This window comes from Lasiosphaeria miniovina (genome assembly GCF_030549165.1).
Source record: "Lasiosphaeria miniovina strain SMH2392-1A chromosome Unknown B0T26scaffold_1, whole genome shotgun sequence".
Lineage (NCBI taxonomy): Eukaryota > Fungi > Ascomycota > Sordariomycetes > Sordariales > Lasiosphaeriaceae > Lasiosphaeria > Lasiosphaeria miniovina.
In genome coordinates, this window is record NW_026848220.1 from 7005570 (window position 1) to 7024646 (window position 19077).

The 19077-nt window shown below is 57.0% G+C and overlaps 9 protein-coding genes across 9 annotated transcripts; 3 read left to right on the forward strand and 6 right to left on the reverse strand.

Annotated features, from left to right (window-relative positions):
- Positions 1-562: 562 nt before the first annotated feature.
- B0T26DRAFT_746825 (uncharacterized protein) lies at positions 563-1466 on the reverse strand (the record flags this gene model as incomplete). Its single annotated transcript, XM_060444749.1, has 2 exons — positions 563-1243; positions 1407-1466. The coding sequence occupies 2 exons, from the start codon at positions 1464-1466 to the stop codon at positions 563-565; spliced, it is 741 nt and encodes a 246-aa protein (XP_060303869.1).
- A 640-nt stretch (positions 1467-2106) lies between these two features.
- On the forward strand, positions 2107-3644 carry B0T26DRAFT_690374 (uncharacterized protein). Its single transcript, XM_060441077.1, has 3 exons — positions 2107-2674; positions 2810-3021; positions 3092-3644. The coding sequence occupies exons 1-3, from the start codon at positions 2589-2591 to the stop codon at positions 3517-3519; spliced, it is 726 nt and encodes a 241-aa protein (XP_060303870.1). The 5' UTR covers positions 2107-2588; the 3' UTR covers positions 3520-3644.
- B0T26DRAFT_690379 (3-hydroxyanthranilic acid dioxygenase-domain-containing protein) lies at positions 3645-4826 on the reverse strand. Its single transcript, XM_060441078.1, has 3 exons — positions 4465-4826; positions 4312-4387; positions 3645-4154 (listed from the first exon to the last, which is right to left on the reverse strand). Exons 1-3 carry the CDS (start codon positions 4494-4496, stop codon positions 3699-3701), a joined length of 564 nt encoding a protein of 187 aa, XP_060303871.1. The 5' UTR covers positions 4497-4826; the 3' UTR covers positions 3645-3698.
- Positions 4827-5277: 451 nt separating this feature from the next.
- Positions 5278-6150, forward strand: B0T26DRAFT_634084 (putative copper transport protein; the record flags this gene model as incomplete). Its single annotated transcript, XM_060436596.1, has 4 exons — positions 5278-5358; positions 5469-5652; positions 5852-5939; positions 6033-6150. The coding sequence occupies 4 exons, from the start codon at positions 5278-5280 to the stop codon at positions 6148-6150; spliced, it is 471 nt and encodes a 156-aa protein (XP_060303872.1).
- On the reverse strand, positions 6049-8278 carry B0T26DRAFT_90673 (uncharacterized protein). Its single transcript, XM_060448148.1, has 4 exons — positions 7736-8278; positions 7437-7602; positions 7325-7375; positions 6049-7215 (listed from the first exon to the last, which is right to left on the reverse strand). Exons 1-4 carry the CDS (start codon positions 8021-8023, stop codon positions 6389-6391), a joined length of 1332 nt encoding a protein of 443 aa, XP_060303873.1. The 5' UTR covers positions 8024-8278; the 3' UTR covers positions 6049-6388.
- Position 8279: 1 nt separating this feature from the next.
- B0T26DRAFT_90656 (uncharacterized protein) lies at positions 8280-10927 on the reverse strand. Its single transcript, XM_060448147.1, has one exon. The coding sequence runs from the start codon at positions 10656-10658 to the stop codon at positions 8709-8711; it is 1950 nt and encodes a 649-aa protein (XP_060303874.1). The 5' UTR covers positions 10659-10927; the 3' UTR covers positions 8280-8708.
- A 1079-nt stretch (positions 10928-12006) lies between these two features.
- On the reverse strand, positions 12007-13332 carry B0T26DRAFT_635610 (EXS family-domain-containing protein; the record flags this gene model as incomplete). Its single annotated transcript, XM_060436743.1, has 2 exons — positions 12007-13163; positions 13242-13332. 2 exons carry the CDS (start codon positions 13330-13332, stop codon positions 12007-12009), a joined length of 1248 nt encoding a protein of 415 aa, XP_060303875.1.
- Positions 13333-14430: 1098 nt separating this feature from the next.
- On the forward strand, positions 14431-15566 carry B0T26DRAFT_690395 (Pex12 amino terminal region-domain-containing protein). Its single transcript, XM_060441079.1, has one exon. It carries the CDS (start codon positions 14435-14437, stop codon positions 15296-15298), a length of 864 nt encoding a protein of 287 aa, XP_060303876.1. The 5' UTR covers positions 14431-14434; the 3' UTR covers positions 15299-15566.
- A 1173-nt stretch (positions 15567-16739) lies between these two features.
- Positions 16740-18698, reverse strand: B0T26DRAFT_737471 (uncharacterized protein; the record flags this gene model as incomplete). The annotated part of the gene is made up of 3 exons (XM_060443450.1): positions 16740-17915; positions 17998-18120; positions 18678-18698. The coding sequence occupies 3 exons, from the start codon at positions 18696-18698 to the stop codon at positions 16740-16742; spliced, it is 1320 nt and encodes a 439-aa protein (XP_060303877.1).
- Positions 18699-19077: the final 379 nt, after the last annotated feature.

Consider the following 19077-nt stretch of genomic DNA (forward strand, 5'->3'; position numbering starts at 1 on the left):
GTATTTTACACGCCCCCCCGAGGTCATCTAATGAGCTATGAACGTAGTTGTACAGTACAATGCGCACACCGAACACCTCATAAATCAAGACGACAAGAACAGTAACGAAAATAACCTCATGTACTCGTTGCCCCCAATGCCAGGACAGAAATGAAGAGATAAAGAACCTCCAACAGCAGCCCTTCCGTATGTATCTGCTCTTTACTCCTTATCCCATTCATTCACCCGCCCTTCCCAGCTTCCATTATTCCGTACCCATATCCCATCCATACCGTCCGTTAGCCCCGTTAGTCTCTGTATTGTGCCATGCCCAATGCGGTACAATGTAAATAAAAATAAGAAAAGGAAAAAAAAACAACGTCGCCATGATCGAGGATAACTCATAAAAAAGGGGATGTCCGTCCGTTCCACGTCGTTTTTGTTTAAGGCCGTAAGAGACAAATAATGTAACCTCAACGATGCAAAGCAAAGCCACGAAATTACCGGACCCAGAAGTAGGAAAAAAAACTGTTACCATCCCAAGTGATGAGTGGTGAGTTTGATATGCCGGCCATATTCCGTCTCAAGCTGACGACTTGGGGTAAGCGAAGCGGCTTTGACGACCCTCAGAACTGGAACCGCCGCCGCCGCCGCTCTCCCTCTTCTCGGCCTGCTGCCGGGTCTGCTGCAAGGCCAAGATCTTTTCCCGCAGCTTGTTGAGGCTAGTGTTGTCCTGTTCCTTGAGCTTGTTGCGTATGTCGTACAGAGCCATAAGGGAGTTGGCGCGGTCGACATCGTCTTCGGGCTGTTTCGTCCAGGCACTCTTTAGTATATGTTGTTCTGGGGCGTGGCAGATGTGATCAAGGAGCGCGGAGGCAATAGGAGTGTGGTAGTGGCGCGTGCAAGTGTATGTACAAGTGTCTGTAGATCTCGCTCTGCTCTGGGCGCTGCTACTGACCTCTGCTGCCTCTCTGCGCGGAGTGCCAGGGATCGAACCCTGGGATGAATTGGTTCGAGTCATGGGTGGGGTCATAATGCGACGTCCGAACCTGTCGAACTTGGCCGGCGACGCCGTACGCGAGATGATCGACGACGTCGAGCCCACTCGCTGGTGATGACGCTGGCCGGGCCGGACTGGTGCCTGGTCTACCCCGGTCGACGACATCTTTGTCGGATCCGATGCCGCAGCCGGAGAGCTTGTTGGACCGCTGAGTGCCGCTGCCTTGTTCGCGTTCACCAGAGCGACGGCGGCTTGTGCTTCTTGCTGTGGATCAAGAAAGCAGAGGTCAGTAACCCGTTACGTCATACCCGATCTGTTTTCTTCTCGCTTCCAGCTTGCGCTGTCATGAGAAGCAAAAAAATGAAAAGAGAAAGGCTGTAAACAGCGCACTACAGCAGCTCTAGGAAAATGTGTCCTCAAGACATACCGCCGTGTTCAGATCGCTAAGGTCCGCCAGCATCTGGGCGAGTTGAATGCTCTCCATCATGACGACTATCCCTTAGGTCCACATAGAACGATGTACGGATGCTGATCTGTCAAGACCATGTAGTGCGCGCGTGTCGACTTCGTAGAACTAAGATCACCACTCGAGAGATGTGGTTCGGGAGGCGCGCATGCAACCGTGTTCGAAGGTGTGGTGGTTGGACGCTTTCCGATATTGGTCTTCGGGTTGCCTTGCGCGAATGTGGTATTTCCTATGTGCGGCGCAATTCCTTGCCTGGGATGTTGAGTATTGTTGTTTTGACTTCTCGATATTCCCCGGGTGAGGCGAAGGCGAGGTCCGTAGATTTATCGCTGTCACTTATTTTTTCGTAGAACGTCGAAGGTTAAATGATGGCAATCCAGGGAGGCGGTGGCTACCATTTGTTTGATTATCCATGGGTTTGCCTTTGTGTGGGGTTTTCCCGCCGGGACCGACGGTTGACCCTGCCCCATTCAGGCAGTAATTACAGGGCAGGCACGCTATGGACGGTGCTGAAAGACTAAAAATTGCGTGGGGTTGGTCTTCAGCGACCTGTACTTTTAGACCCCGCATTTTCAGTCAACCCCACCTTTGAGGCTTTTATGGGACCTGAGGTTCCCGGAGACGCCATGTGCCTTGAACGGTGATCCTAAGTGAGAGTGCACGGGAAGATGGATTCCCTTTTCGAGCGACGGGTGACGTGATCAGATTCACCTGCTCATTCGGGTTGCTCCGTATCTCGTTGATGGTGCACTACCTCGCAATGATCTAGTGACCCTCCAGTCTGCTGGATCTCTAGTCATTAGTGTCATCATTAGTCTTCCCTACTGTACGGATACCGGGCATTAATTGCTGGGGTCTCTTATTAGTGGGCCACAGTCTTAAGAGGCGTCGGCGTTTAATAGGAATTACGCTCGGAGGCGCAGAGTTCAGACCGGACGAGCAAGCGTTCTCATTCACAAAAAGGTTGCCGGCACCTTCTTCTATTTGCCGAACCGCTCAGACAGGATTGGGAAGCATTGATTGACCATCGCAAACTTGGGACTCTGCCGTCTCCAATTCGACCCCCAACTTTTCTACTATCGTTTTAATTACTTATAAGAAGGCGTGCACCGGTCGATACCCCCCTCGGCCGACCTCGCTACGATGTCACTATTATTCCAGAGAGGCCTGGCAACCATGGCATCGCTCAAGAAGGCAAGCAAAGTCGTGTGCATTGGCCGCAACTATGCGTGTGTAACTATGTTTTATTTTCCGTTTACCTTAATTGCCTTATCCTTTGGCCCAGTGTCTCGGGTTTTTATATAGCTGCCCCGGGTGACAGTGTCTGAGCTCTGCAGGTGCTGACTCGAGTGACCGATATGCAGGGACCACATCGCGGAGCTGAACAGCGCGCGGCCCAAGCAGCCATTCTTCTTCCTTAAGCCGCCCTCGTCCATCCTGCTTCCCGGAGAGGGCCCGGTCATCCGACCCCGGGGCATTAACCTCCACTATGAGGTCGAGCTTGCCCTGGTCATCGGCAAGCGGGTGAGGGACTTTGATGCGTTAGACGAGAAGGCCGCCCTGGACGCCGTCGAGAGTAAGCATTGAACACGTCCCTCTTGAGTTTCTGGCCCTTCCGCTGTTTTACTAAAACGGAACCCGTCCAGGCTACGCGCTCAGCATCGACATGACCGCCAGGAACGCGCAGAACGAGGCGAAGAAGAAGGGCCTCCCCTGGGACATCGCCAAGGGGTTCGACACGTTCCTGCCGCTGAGCAAGATCATCGCCAAATCGGCCATCCCGGACCCGCACAAGATCGAGCTGTACCTGACGGTCAACAACGTGGTGCACCAGAACGACTCGACCGAGCTGATGCTGTTCCGCATCCCGCAGATCCTGGGCGACATCTCCAAGGTCATGACGCTCGAACCCGGCGACATCGTCCTGACGGGCACCCCCAAGGGCGTCGGCGCCGTGGTCCCCGGCGACGTCATGCGCGCCGGCATCAGGATCAACGGCAAGGAGCTCGAGGAGGCCAAGATCGAGGTCGCTGTTGAGGAGTCGACCAGCTCGTACGAGTATGCCGAGACATGATTCTCACCGTTCGTGCTGGAGAGGTGTTGCAGTGCAAGAAAAGCAAAACATGAAATGGAACTTTCTATACTTTGTATTTCGAGACAAGCCATAGATTTTAAATCACAATAACTACATGATATATATGTAGCATGCAAGAACACTCATAAAAGATGCATCATCGTCCACCAGCCGGAACCTTACTCGGCAACGCCGGCCTTGTTCGGGTCCTGGATCGATCCAGGCCTAGGGCACCAGTCGGCCAGCTCGCCGCACTTGGGGCAGGTCCTGCTCTCGTCGCTGGCCTTGAAGGCCTCGACGGCGGCCTTGATCTGGGTGCCGAGGTCGGTGCAGTGGAAGGCGGCCTCGTGCACGACGGCGCCGCAGCCCGCGGGCCCTTGGCAGTACCACCGCATGCGGTCGACGGAGCCGGCGGGCCGCTTCTGCTCCAGCACGACGCCCACCGTGTCGGCGAACCGCACCGGGTTGTGCGGCGTGTTGGCCGGCAGCAGGAACATGGCGCCCTCGCCAATCACGATGTCCCGGAACTCGCCCCCGTCCACCACCTTGAGCAGCATCGCGCCCCGGTACTGGTAGAACCACTCGGGCGTCTCGTTGATGTGGTAGTCTGTCCGCGCGTTGGGACCGCCGACGATCTTTTTATTTTCGGTTTGACAACTGTGTTCAGTTTCTCGTTTCGCGGTTTGGAAGCAGGGGAGTGAGTAAGAGGTGAAGGATATTTACATGGCTTGAGGAGTATGGTTTGATTGGCTCCGTTCAGTGACAGAAGTGCAGAAAAAAAGGGGGACTTACCATCACTGTGAAGTCGTCATTGTAAACGCAGTAGTTGTTGATGGGCGGCTTCAGCAGGTGCGAGTTCTCCTCGAGCCTTTTTGATCCCGGGGACACGAAAGTTAGAAGACGGCTAATGATGCAGCGAGCTTCAGACGAGCCTTTTAGGCGTACCATTTCGGCAAGTTCACAGGCGCCGAGAGCATCTTTCTTGCCCGATGAAGCGTCTTCTGATCTCTTGTTTTAAACCCAGTCTCTCGTGGAGTTTTTTCAGTTGGGCAAATTCACTTGTCCGGCTAACGGCGATCTTGTTGCTAGGTTCAATAGCAGGGATTATGGAGAATCCGGCGGGGGGATAAAGTTCCCGTCCTTTGGTACTCTTGGGGCCCAGCACTAGGGCAAACGGGCTCAGTCAGAACTCCAGAAGGTTCGTTTAGAGAAACCAGCTTGGTTACGGCGTCAGGCACAAAATAAGCCCGCGTGGTCATTGGTAATGTCTATCTAGGCCCTCCCTCCTCGCCAAACCGCCTCTTCGCGCACCCGCACGGGGGGATAAAACAGAAAAGAGATGCCGGGAACAACCAATGGCACCCCGCCTGAACCGATGACGCCTCCCCCCCGAAACGGGTAGTTACGGCGGGGTGGCTGCGTTTAAGCCCCCTGCCCCATCTCACATCAGTCTATGCACGGGGCTCATGGATGGAGTGGGCGGGCCGCAGTATGGCCCAAGCTCTTTCTTCAGGGGGTGGTGCGCAAGTATCTGACAAGTGAGGTGGTTTCGATTGGGCGACGGGAATGAGGGTTAGCGTTTCGCAATCGACGAGCAAGGTTGCTTGATGCCTTAGTTCGAACGCGTCCGTAACCATCAACCCTTCACTCAAGCATCGCAATCGCATTCGTATATATACAGCTACGGGACATCATTATCATTCCCTCGATCTTTTTCATTTATTCTCGCGACAGCTTGACTAGATAGAGGCGGAAAAGATGGACCACTCGTCGCACGCTCACCACATGGGCATGGACCACCATGCCGAAACCGAGGCGGCGGCGCGATGCAGCATGAACGTAAGTCTCACTCATCACTGCAGACGTCGCCACACACTTCAACACAAACTTCAACACAAAGACAAAGTCAAAAAAGCATGCATGGCTGACACTTACTACAACAATTGCAGATGCTCTTCACGTGGAACACGGAGAACCTGTGCATTGTGTTCCGGCAGTGGCACGTCCGCTCGACGGTAGGACTGATCTTCTCACTGCTGGCCATCGTGGCCATCGGCGTCGGCTACGAGGCGCTGCGCGAGGGCATCCGCCGGTACGAGGCCGCGGCGAACAAGCGGGTCGAGACGGCACCTCGTGAGTACCCGTCGTCTTGTTTGTTCTAGTTTCCCCTCCCCCTTTTGACTATCCATCCATCTCCCCCTGTGTTCCTGTTCAAATCCTAGCCCAATAGTCAAGAATGAAAATCCGTGATCGCTAAGCTCGTTGAAACCAACCCTCTTGAAAACAAAAGCCCCTGGATCTATTACTGAGAATACCCCCTTCCTCGCGGCAGGTCAGAACAAGGATGAGGTGACGCGGCAGGCCCATGTCATCAAGGCCGTGCTGTACGGGGTCCAGAACTTTTACGCCTTCATGGTGATGTGAGTTCTCCTTCTCTGTTTATTTGTACGGTCATTAGGTGTTGATTGTGCCCTGTAATTGTTGACTGACTCTTTCCCCCTCCTTTCAAAAAGGCTCATTTTTATGACCTATAACGGCTGGGTAATGGTTTCTGTCTCGGTGGGAGCCGGGCTGGGATATCTGATTTTCGGCGGCCGCACCCCGCTCACCAAGGAAACGGCGTGCCACTGAGCGGGCAAGCGAGGAAGACACCAGCTATGGGGCCCTGTGAGCTGGCCGAGATGATCCCGAGATACTTCGTTACTGAGTACCAGGAAGCTGCTACAAGACCATGTTCGTGTGGGAGTATGGACCTGGGTCTGATGTATGTGTGTATTTTACTCATGACAGCAGACAAAACCCTTGAAATATGGATGGGTGAAAATCGTGACCCAAGCTTTCCTCACGCCGAATCTAATTACCAGAAGTATTACATCTTGGACGCGTCATTCGCCATCTTGATGTCATCGGCTGTTAGCACACTTCCGGCCTGCTTCTTGGGGCCCAGCCGGCCGAGCTTCTCGAGCCCGAGAATCAGCCTCTCGTCGCCAAAGTGCGTGTTGTGCTCAAACTCGGGCCGCTTGCCGTACGCGATGGTGGCCGCGTCCACGAGCATGCGTGCCGTCATGCCCCAGACCTTGTACCGCCCGACGGCCCCGTCTTCCACCACCTCGCCCTCTTTGCTGACCTGCTGCTGCTGCTGCTGCTGCTCCTCCGCGTCCAGCCCGTCGCGGATCTTCTTGGGCGGCGGGCTCGGCTTGGGCTTGGTCACGCGCTGGTCGTGCACGGGCACGTAGAAGAAGTGCATCCGCCACGGCTCGTCGTGGTAGTTGGTCCAGCTGCCCTCGTACCACTTCCCCGGCGGCAGCGGTTTACCAGGGCTGCTACCGCTGCCGCTGCCGCTGCCGTCGCTGCTCGGCTCCTCGTCCGCTGCCCGCAAGAAGTTGTGGAAGGGCGCCGAGAACACGGCCGCCACCTCCTTAGCGTCGAGGCGGGGGATCAAGCTTTCCTCGGCGGTCGTGGTTGCGGTAGCAGCCGGGTTAGTACCGTAATCAGTAGTGGTGATGGCGGTGCCGGCGGTAGGCACCGGCGGTTCTGTCGTGTGCAGCATTGCCACGCACGGCCGCACCGCAAGCTCTGTCCTTGCCAGACTTAGGGGCAGGTAGCACAGGTGCTCGATTCTGAAGGGAGGCGGGATCTTTGAATCGTCCATGGGCAGGCCGATTTCTTCCCATGCTTCGCGGCGAGCAATCTCGTCTGTTTACGGAGGGCCGCGGGCACACAGAGGCCGGTGATTAATGCTACGTCTCAGAGGCGGGATGAAGGAAGTGGCGGGAGCAAGAAAAGAGAAAATGGGGCGCCATACATGGTGATTCCTCTATGCTGTCGGCTTTCCCTCCAGGAAGCGCTGCGTGTCCTGTATGGGGAGGTCACATATCAGCAACATGAGACGGGGTAGAGAGGTCTAGACCGCTCACCTGAGAAGCTGCGCAGGCTAGCGGCGCGCATGGTGATGACGACGCGCAGGTCCCCCCTCCGGTCGGCGTACAGCAGCATCAGCACGGCAGCGCGCCGGGTGACGGGAAGGCGGTCCCATAGCGGGAAAGGGGGCGGTCTGAAGGCCCGCAGTCGGGCGATGGCGGCCTGATCGGGTTCACGGGGTGAGTATTTGCGGTCTTGCATGTAAAAAACACACAAGGTTTGGGAAATGCAAATAAGGGGGTGGGTGGAATGAGGCGGGAAGAAAGGGGGTAAGTAAGTGAAGGAAGCAACTGACCGCTGAGGCTGCATTGAGCGGGGCCATGGTCGACGCATCCCAGTAGTACGAGCTGTCGTCGGCCTCTCCCTCGCCGTCAACGTCCTCGCCGTCGTCGCCTAGCGGCTCGTTGTTGTCTTGGGCGGGGAGAACAACTTGGGCCGCCGAGCTCAGAAAGTCGCGGATGCTCCGGACGAGGGTATCGCCGTCGTCCTGGTCTTGTGGCTCCTGTGGCTCGCCGTCTAGTGCTCGGCTCTCTGTCGCTGTATCAGTGTCCTCGTTGCCCAGCTGCTGGATAGGGCCGCGCATCTTATCTGGGGACGACGGCCTCGGTATCGCACAGCCGGTTTTCCGATAGCAACCTATCTTATGTACAGTGTACCTTGCTGTGGCAGTGCGGGCATTTACTGAGGTAACAGCTAACCAACCAGCTGACCGGACGATTGACTGGGAGTGCGGGGAAGGCTGTGATGGCGAAAGGGGCCCTTGGAGAGAGAGTGTGGGGTTGCGGGGGTGACGTCACAAGATTGAAGATTGGCAGTAAAAGGGGTGAGAAAAGGAGAAAAGATTCGAATCAAAAAATTGGGAATTGAGTCAGTCTTTTTGGTCGGGGGGGCATCTAGTCTATTAGACTGCTGCGATATCTGTACCTTGGTTGATTGTGTACGTGCAAATGGAGAACGGAATGCGTGTTTACCAGGCCCGCATCAGAGCCGAGATGGCATTCATTGGTTGAAGATAGGGGCGCGCTGCAAACAACAACCAATGTGTGGCTGTGGCTGAACCTCAGGACCCGACATTCTATATCGAATTCCTTTTTTGGCCATTTGTTATGGGGTTCATGCGTACAGAGAGGAGCTCCTTGCTGAGCACTGCAGACATTTGCAGTACCGCTGAAGCTATTGTGAGACAACCTTTCGAGTCTCGGATAAATCACCAAATACGTGATACATACGCCTAGCTATTCTTCTCTGTTTTTTTTCCATCTTGACTACTAGTAGTATGTCTTTTTCTCCTTTTTTCTTTTTGCCTCCGCCCCTCTAGACCCACCCAGGCCCAGGCCCCAGCCTCGAGGCGGAGCTGGGCAGCCGGCGCGGGCCTGCTCGGCCAGCTCGCCCGTCTTCTGCGCCAGCGACGTCATGCTAGCCATGGCCCCCGGCAGCGAGAAGGGCAGCGCCGCCAGCCCCGGCAGCGAGAAGGGCAGCGCCGCCAGCCCCGGCCAGTCGTCGCTGCTGCTCTGGCTCCTGCTTGAGTAGCGCCGTGTCGTGCTCTGGCTGTGGCTGTCGTCGTCGTCCCACCCTCCCAGGTCCGGTTCGGGCTGTTTTTGTTGTTTTTGTCTTTGCTGCCGTCGTGGTTTGCTTCCAAGAGCTGTATTCTGTTTGCTTGAGCCCGAAGAAGCGGCAGTCCCAGACGAGGAGCGCTTTCCAAAGATCTTGGCCATGAGAGACCGCCGCTTCGATCTCGGGCTTTTTGTCGGCTCCTCGTCGCTTCCGGCATGTCCGTCGATGCTGCTATTGTCCGAATCGTATCTGGCTCTGCGTTGACGCCCCCCGAGGGAAGGTGATTCCCGGCCGCTGTGACGACGCCAGAGCCCAAAGCTACCTGTGCTGGTTTCCCTAGACCTGGACTCCGCTGCTGGGAACCGCGATACCATTTGCGGTATGTTGTGGCCGTTGTCTGGGGGCCCAGGATATCTCGGAAGCAGGGTCGAGGCAGACATGTGCGACGGGGTGCCCGCTAGTCTGCCGCCGCCGCCGCCGCCGCCGCCGCCGCCGCCAGCGCTTCGGCTGCCAAAGATGCTGTTGCCATCCTCGTTCCTCAAGTGCGGCCCTTTCAGCAAGTCGGGTGTCATGGCTCTGCGTTGATATGGCGGCGCACGCGGTATGGTCGGGCTGGTCTGGGCGAGTTGGTTCGCGAGCTGGGCCGTGGTGGCGTGATACAGGTCTTGTTTGTATCCTGGGCCTTCACCGCGCCAGATATCGCTGGAGCACCCCCTGAACCAGGCCGATTCTTCATACCTTGGTGGGTACATGGGAAACTGTCCGCCGCCCCTCCCACCAGTGTTGGCACGGTCCGGTATCTTAGGCCTCAGGGGCAGGTTCAAGGGGCTTGGGACAGAAGCCAGGCTGGAGCTCTTTGGCTGGCACGAAGTGAGGTAGTTCAGAGTTGGGTCTGAGGAGTACCCCCTAAAGCTGTTTCGCGGGTCGGAATCTGGCGAATTCGCGTCCGAGATTGTGTTTTGACTGTAGACGCTGCTTCGGGTGCTCAACGGTGACACGGGGGCCGCGTCTCTGGACCTCCGGTAGGGCTCACCGGACGACACGTCCATTCCCATCAGCTGCTTGACCTTGTGTCCTGGATTATGTCCTGACGGTACCGTGGGCGAGAGGTTGGTGACGGTCTTCCGGCCGGTTAGCCGCAGAATCTTCTTCAAGGCCGATCTGGGCTGCGGGTACAAAACGTCATCAGGTGGCGTGTTTGGTATGTCGACAGCTGTTTCCACCCTAGGCTGCTTTGGCCTCAGCATCGGCCTCAGCATCGGCCTCAGCATCGACCTGGGCGGCGGCGGCGGCCTCTCTGGACGTGTTGTCCGATTCTTATTACCCGTGTGCCTGTCAAGAAGGACAGAAACTTCCTGCTCCTCTTTATCCCAGTTGATAACTTGACCCCCCGACCGGGGCTGGCCGTAACTCGCACCTACTGTCCCATAGGGCGTCTCAAAGGCCTGGTTCATCTCCTTGCTGAGGGTCGACGTCAACGAGTGCCGCCTAGTGGTGGGAAGCGGCGGCAGCGGTTTCTTCCCGTATATCTGCAGGTGTGCCAGCGGGGGAGGCGACAGCGATGTCGTTTCCGTGAGGGTCTCCCCCTCGGACCCCCTAAATGAAGATACGCTGCTAGACGCAGTGCCATATTTTACCAGAGGCAGCCGCTGCTTGTCCATCATGAGATTTGCTTTCAGACCGACGCTGACTTCCCAGTGAATTTGCAATGAAACCTGTCTCGTCGAAGAATAGGGAGAGACATGTCCTCGAGAAACTAAGCGAGCCGGGGCCGTGTCGTTTTGTCGACATAGAGGACGCCTCCATCAAGGATCTCGAACAACCCGTCCAATGGTCCAATTCACGGGGACCAGCGGGCTCGCCGACAAAGAACTTGGCGGCATATTGCTTTCGCTTTCGCTTTCGCTTTATCGTCAAGTCGCGTACTGGTCATGAGACGAGCGGCACCTCCGCCCCCTCCGCCTTTGTCCGTCGTCGCGATGCGCGCTGAGCCAACACAAAGAGTGAAACATGGCGAACACGTGGTGTGACGGCGACAACAATGATGCCATCCTTCCAGAAAGACCCGTATTTAGTCTAGAATAGAAAAAGGAGTATTGTAGAAGGGTGCAAATGTTTAAAAAGATTGAAAAGGCAAAAGGCAAAAAGCTCAGGCCCGGGAACACTTTGGTTCGAACCGAAGACCTTACGAAAACTGATGGCCTATCTCCCTACCAGCGCAGGGGCACGGCGAACGTTTTCATAGTCGCGAGAATGCAGCAGGGCGTGCGCACCTCCAGACCGCTTGACCAAGGCGCCTCCTTGGGGGCCCAACTTGACAGATAGTGCTGCAAAACTGACCCATATACCTACCTCCCGTAACAGTACAGCCCTCCTCGTATCGTCACGGCCTCCCCGTACCGAAACGCTCTCCCCGTCCCATCTCCTTCCTCCCCTTGGGTTCCCCAGGCTCCCTAGCTCCGTAGTCTCTTCCATTTTCGCGCCCGTAGGCTGTAGATGTTCTGCGCGCCGTCGCCCCCAAAATAGCGGTGCAGTGACTCCCATAAACCTGACACCTCACGAGGCCGTGCAGTTGACCTTGTTGGTGCTCACCACCACCACCACCACAAGTCAACACCACACTGGTGGTCAAAACACATTCAAGATGCAAAAGAAAACAACTGGCTGAACAAAAAAAAAGCACAACAACCAATATTGATAACACAGCTCGCCTCTATTATTAGATCTTTTGTAGATAAAATGTCTTGGGTATGTGACGCGCAAAAACATGGGAGCCTTCTATATATCCCATACATGCCTTATCCGCCCCGTAGTGCAATGCGCCATTCGCTCATCGTCCGCAATAACGCCAGCCTAATATCTTCATACACATGGCACACGCGGCCAAGCACTCGCTGGCGCAATACAATACCTCTCATCTATCCTAAGAAGCGACACGTGCACACGGCTATTGTCGTGTCATGCTAAGTAGGGCGACCTGTTCAGCGCAAATGAGCGGGGACTGGGAGGCGCCTAGTCATCGTCGTCCTCGTACTTGCTGCTGCCGCCGCTGCTGCTCCCCCCTAGAAAGTCGCCTAACAGGATGTCGTCGACGTCCGGGCTGGAGGGTGAGGTCCTGACCCACTCGGTCTCGACGCGGAAGAAGATCCAGACCCAGCGGCGGAAGACCTCGAGGAACTCGACGACGAAAAGCGAGCTCTCGAAGTCGGTGATGTGGTCGAAGCGCGGGCTCAGCTTGATCATCCATGGCGCGCACCGCAGCACCAGGTCCAGCACAATGACGGCGTAGTAGACGGCCGGCTTGTGCAGCAGCAGCCGCCGGCGCAGGCCGAAGGGGTGGTCGGGCGAGTTTCGCTGGCGGTTGCTCGAGAAAAGCGTCAAGTCCCAGTCCTTGGCCACGTCCCAGTAGAAGCTGTACAGCGAGTTGACGACGCAGGCCCCGACCCAGGCGCGGTAGATGCCGGCGCCGGCGTTTTCACGGTTGCGCAGGAGGGCAGCCAGCACCAGCACCGGGAAGGCGGTCGAGTACTTTGCCGCGTTAGCCAGGTGCTGGCCGCCCCAGCCAACGCTTTCCTTGTAGGGGGCGCTGCGCACGCGCAGGAACTCGATCAGGCACTGGCGCAGGCGGATGGCGCTGGGCACGGCCATGAGCAGCGGGACGACGACGGTGCCGCCGCACCCGCGGTCCGGGCGGGCTGTGGCGGAGCCGTTGCGCGTCAGAAACATGCACAGGCACACGTACAGGTCGCCCAGCACCTTGGCGTAGCTCGTCAGCACGTCGGCTAGCAGAATGTCGCCAAACTTGCCGTCCTTGGGCTCGGCCAGCCCGCCAATGCTGACGCGCTTGAGCGTCTGCAGGGCCCGCCGCCGCCCCGTGTGCGACACGGACAGGCTGTGGAGCGGGATGGCGAAAAGCACCGCCAGCACGAGTAGGTTGGTCATGGGCAGCCAGTCCCAGTCGATGACGCGCTGCGGGTCGCGGCGCGTGAACAGCCAGAAGGTGGCCATGGAGAGGCCCGTCGCGATCGAGAGGACTGTGGCGAGCCGGTACGTCGAGCCATGGTGGGGGAGCTGGGCCGTGCTCGTCCGCCCGGGGTAGCGGATCAGGGAGGGCACGTCGATGCGCCGGACGTGGAGGAAGTGCAGGTTAAGGCCCCATCCCCAGACAGCTATACGACACACGATACCGCCCAGTCAGCGCGACTCTATTCAGAGAGACACAGAGAAGGGGGGGAAAGACTACGAACCAAGCACGATGATGGAGGCGACGCGGTAGGGCAGGGGAAAAGTCAGGCTGAACGAGTCGAGCGCGGGCTCGACCGCAGCGTCACCGTCCATTGCGCCAATCCTCCAGTGCTTTCCTCTGCTTCATCGATCCAGAGAGGGCTCTAAAGGGGAGGCCGCAGGCGTCTGTTTGGATGCGCAACGTGTATTAAAGTCTAAAGTTTTTTTCGATCTGAGGTTGACGTCCCGTTCGAAACGGGAAAATTACTTGTTCCCCCTAAATTACCTTAATGGTGTCGTTGTCCCACCTTGAACCCCCCGGCCCCTGCACTGCACCTTTATTTCTGGGGAACGTCAGCCGCACTAGCGTAACGTGGCTCTGCGCTAATCCGGTTCAGCAGCCCGCCTGAATGGATCTTAGCAGGGCCAGGGACTGACATGGAAGTGACCCGAGGCTCAACCCATCAGCTGCCGAGCCGGGGCGTCTTTCAACAAGTTCCTAGTTGCCCCCCTACTCTCGTCGTCACGATGCGCCAACAGCAACAACACCAGCAACAGTGCCAGTGATAGGCAGCGACAAATGACATCGACAGCGACGGTCATCGTCTGCCTACTATAAATGCGACAGCAAGAAATGTAAATCCCAACAGACAGGCGACTCCAGAGAGAAGAACGCACAATCTTAACTCCAACTCCAACCCTAACGCTACCGAACGAACGAACGAAGAACAGACGCACACAGACACACACACACACAATGACCACCACCGCCCCTCGACCACCGCCCCTCACCGCCTCGCCATACCCCTTCGCCGCCGCGCCAGACATCATCCGCGCGCACCAGAAAGATGCCTACTTCCAGGGCGCGCTGGCGCAGCAGCTGGGCGACGTGCACCGGCGGGTGTGCGGGGCGCGGTCAGCACACGCCTGGGCCGGCGAGACGCGCACGGCTGCCGATGCCCTCTACTTGGCGCTGACGACGCTGCTGGGCAACCGTACCCTGGGCGAGGAGTACTGCGACCTGGTGCAGGTCGAGGCTCCGGCCAGCAGCAGTCCTCAGCACCACGGGAAAGCCGACGATGACGATGACGGGACGGAAGGAGTGGGACAAGGAGGGCCGCGCCTCCCCTCGCTCGCCCGCCGCGCCGGCTACATTGTGTGCAGCGTGCTGCTGCCGTACCTCGCCGGGCGCATGCTGCCCGGCGTGCGCGGGGCGATGCGCCGGCGGCTGCAGGCTCGGCTGGCGGTGCTCGCGGCGCGGCAGCGCGACCGCGACCTCCACGGCCGCAAGCTAAGCGCCAAACCCAAAGCGTCTCCTAGCCTCGAGTACCGCGTGGAGAGGTACCTGCTCACCCATCTCACGTCCCTCACGAGCGGGGCGCACCTGCGCGCCGCAACGCTGGCCGTTTTCTACTTCACAGGCGCGTACTACTCGATATCCAAGCGCCTGTTTGGGCTGCGGTACGTCTTCACGCGGCGACTGGACGACGGGCACAGCAACCCCTCGGGTGCCGGCGGCCGGGCCGGGTACGAGGTGCTCGGGGTGCTGCTGGCTGTGCAGATGGTGGTGCGCGGCTATCTGCACGTCCGCGAGCAGCTGCTGGCGGCGGCGCCCGCGCCGTTATCTTCGCACCCTCACCAACAGCAAGAGGCCGAGGACTACGACGATCAGCAAGACTTCCGCGAGCGCGCCGCGCTGCCGTTCGACGCCAACGTGTCGCTCGACGAGCACGCGTACAGCGCGAACAACGAACTGCTTGTCGACCCCGGCGGCGGCGGCGGCCGCGGTAACCAGCGCAGCCTGGCGGCGATCGGCACCACGACGCACACCCCCGTGCCCCGGGGCGAGCGCGCGCGCTACGACCTCAGCCGTGCCGATGCCGTCATGGGGTGGATCAAGGGCCGGCAGCAGCGCAAGTGCACGCTCTGCCTCGATGAGATGAAGGACCCGGCGGCGACTGGCTGCGGCCACGTCTTCTGTTGGGCCTGCATCGGCGACTGGGTGCGCGAGAAGCCTGAGTGTCCGCTGTGCCGGCGCGAGGCCATGGTCCAGCATATCCTGCCGCTGCGTGCTGCCTGAGGCCGTTTTCCTCTCTGGTTTTACTACATAATATGCCAGGCACGGTAGCTGCGCGCCGCCGTGCTGCCTCGCTGTTCTCGGGCGTGCTGCCGTCCGAACAGGCGACGTCTTGTCACAGAGAGGGACGACTTGCGGAATGGATATCCCCTCTCTCACTCTGTATATAGGCAGTAATATATATACCAAACATACATACATGCCCGCTGACAAAAATGGTAGCTAGCCAGTCAGTTTCACGGTTGATCAATGAACAGACAATACAGATCACAAGATTATCATGTCTAATATGAAAAAGAACACGTCTGCCATTATAGGAGCCGAGCCCTTCAGCCCGTTGCGGCCCTCGTCAAAGATAAAGTTACAGAACGACCATAACAAGAACAACAAGAACAAAAGCTGAGTCTGCTAAACAGGATAGAAGTGGGGGAATGAAGAAGCAGAAAAGAGAAGGAAAAAAGGCAAAGCTCTATCCCGCGCGCTCTTCCCGAGCTTTGTCGTGCGTGTGCCCGGCTGTCCGTCTAGCCTTCCATCTGTCCGTCTGTCCGTCTGTCCGTCTGTCCGTCTGTCCGTCATCTGTCAATAGCCCATTCAATCTGATCCAAAAAAAAACTTGACGGCAGCAAGTGGTATACAAACAACAACAGTCTCTAAAAAAAGGAGACGCAGAAAAGACACAATAGACCCTGACCGCACTGTCTGCCCACGGCTGACGCGAGGAAGAGAAGGGCCGGGGATCTATAACAAGAACATCCACGCCCCTTGTTGATGCCAATGCCGATTAGCTTCCGAGAGTTCGTTCACCAGAACCTCCTCAATTTCAAAAACCCCATACACACCTACCCGTCTAGTAGTTTGTTAATATATCACACACAAATCCGCGACAAACAACATCCGCCATCCCACAAGGGAAACAAGACAGACAGTATGTGAGTTGGGTGGGGCCAGAAGAGGAAAATTGGAAGCACAATTCTCCTCCTTACTTTCCCAGCCAACCTGCTTGCCAGCCTACCACCAAAGATAGTAAGCAGCATGTCCGGGACCTTTCGGACCTGGAAAAGCAACGGGCCGAAAACCACCACACCAGACAGAGCTTGAAGGGATAAAACCCCTTGAAAGGATGAGACCGAAACGGAATTTCAATGAGCCTGTCCCGAGTATTAAAAAAAAAAGCCCAAACGCCGTTCTAAAACAAGATGAGTCTTCGACTTTGCATCCCGTCCAAGAGAGAGAGAAAAAAAGAGAAGCCAGAATTAAGCGTAACAGAATACACAACATGGTTGCTTTGCTGAGCATGCCCAAAATGCATAGGTATCATCAGGAGAAAGAAGACAAAAAAAACCATGCCCACACATCATTAACACCGATGTGTATGTCGACCCAGCCCCTTCCCTTCCCCCTTTCCCTAGCCCCTACCAAGAAAAGGCAATTTATCTTGCTTGCTTCAGACGCTGAAAAGCACGATCTCGCCCCTTTCGTTCTTCTTCATCCGCAATGATCGCCAGAGCTCCTTCTCTTCCATCAGCTTGCTTAAGCTGGTGCCCTCGGCGGTGCGCTCCCGATGAAAGCGCTTGAGCGCCTTGTTCATGCTGCAGCCACGATCGCTCTCTGGGCCTTTGTTGACGAAGCTGAGGAAACGCTCGGCGCGTGGTTTATATATCACCATCTGGCCACTGCCGTTGTTGCCCTCTTTGCTGTCCTTGGCTCCGGATTGGTACTCGATAAGCTTCGCTTCCTTGGCCCCCTCCAGACGCTTGGTGTGCTTCTTCTTGGTCGACGCAGAGGTTGAGCTCGAAGTCGTCTGCTTTCGCTTCTTGGTCTTTGGCTTCGAACCCGCAGCCAGCATGGCCATCAGGCTGTTGCTAATGGTGTCTGTCCGGCCAGACTTGTGGTGCTTCGAGTGTTTCGACTTCTTGAGCGGGCTAGCCGGCGTCTCTGCGACATCGCCACCAGAGTAGTCAGGCGACGGCGGGAAGACAGACGGTCTGCTCATCAGTCGGTTCAACCCACCCGTCAGTCCAGAGTGTAGAACCGGGGGCGCATCCGTCATTATTTGGTCAGTCTCGACGTGTAACCTCTTCCGCTTCTTGTCCTTCTTTACCTCCTTGTCCCCATCTCTCGTCTTTTTCCGTAGCGCCTTTGGCGCGGGTGTCTCGAGGTTAGAAGTTGGTACCGGACCGGAGCCATACTGGACCAATGCACCATCCTCTATATCCGATAGATCTCTCTGGCCGTTGGCCTCGTGGTTAAAACGGACTAGCTGGGTCTCCTCGCTCAGCTGAGCTGGGGGAGCCGGCCTGATCAGAGAAACGCTAGAGGCAGTTGGCGTCGCAGTGGCGACGAGGAAATCAAAGACGTTGACCGAGTCATCGACGGCAGCGGGAGGGGTGGGCGCCTCGGGGAGAGGGCCTATGGTGGATCGGTTGTCGTCATCGCTGTCCTGCTCATAGTTCCGCCACGAGTCGAACTCGTCCGGGAGATCTTCAACATATGCTGGCTGCGCCATGGTCTTCGGTGTTGCTACAGTGGCCGCAATGGACGTGGTCTCGGTGGGTGCCGTCTTTGCTTTCTTGGGACGATAGAGGGCGCCTTGATACTTTTGATCTTCCGTCATGCAACTCTAGACTCTCGAGTAAGCGGGGAACCAGAACCTGTCTGTCCCGTCCCACGTCGTGTGACGGAGACGGATAGGAAGGTCGTACCGTGTGGGTGCGATAATCTGTGCCAGGAAAATAGACCATACAATCGATGCAGGTGAAGGTGGCACCGTGGCAGCGGTTTCGGTGCGGGTCAAGCTTCTTCTTGGTCAAGACGTCGCCGCACGACTATTAGGGCGGAAAAGTAAACAGTTAGATGGGATAGAATGAACTGTACAATTGGACATGAGGGAGTGAAGCAAGATAAAGAGAGGACGGCGTTCTCATGACATTGGCAAAGCAGGAGGGAGAGTGACAGGAGACCAAAGCAGGGAGGGATCAGCCTGATCAGACGGGGAGGGGTGGATGGCAAAGGGATGGAGGGGTGGTGTGCCAGGGCTGTGGCCTGTTGGTCGTGACCCGTGGAGGTGGTGTGCGGGAGTGAGTGTGTGATGTCAGTTAAGATTGCGCTGCTGGGGTAATGGGGGGTGTGCAGTCTTATAAACACCCTTATTAATAGGGAGGGGGGTAGCCATCAGAATCGGGGTCGAAAGGCACCGGATCAGGGAGGCACAGCAGACCACTAAGGAGCGGCTAGATTCCCGAGGAATGGGGAAGTTATGGACAAGGCGGGGGACGGGAATTGATTGCAAAAAGCCCTCGGGAGAGCCTTTTTGGAGATATGAAATACTGGGTAAAAGAAACTGGAACTGGAACTGGAACTGGAACAGGGACAGCAACATTACCTCGCACGAAAAAGAAACCATGTTGTGCGTGGGGAGCGGGTTGTTGTCCTGTACGGAATACTGCAAACCGTTCCAATTGGCCCGGAGTATGCGAGAAGTGAAGCGAGCTGCCGGCGTTCGCTGACTAGTGGTTGAGTGCGGATCGGTTTGTTGACGCAACACCTTCTCTCTGTGGCTATTTACCAGATACCAAGGCCGTAGATTGCTTCTAACTGGGCAGGAATCAAGTGTCTGTTCGCTGCAGTTCGCTGCGACCAATCGTGGTCAAGCGGGCAAAGCGAGCGAACGGCGAAGATGGATTTGGCACGGAGTCTCTGAGAAGGGAAGCTCAAGGTAAAACCGGGGGCGACGAGATGGGTGGCGGAGCGGGTGTACGAGTATCGCATAGGATGGAAGCCCA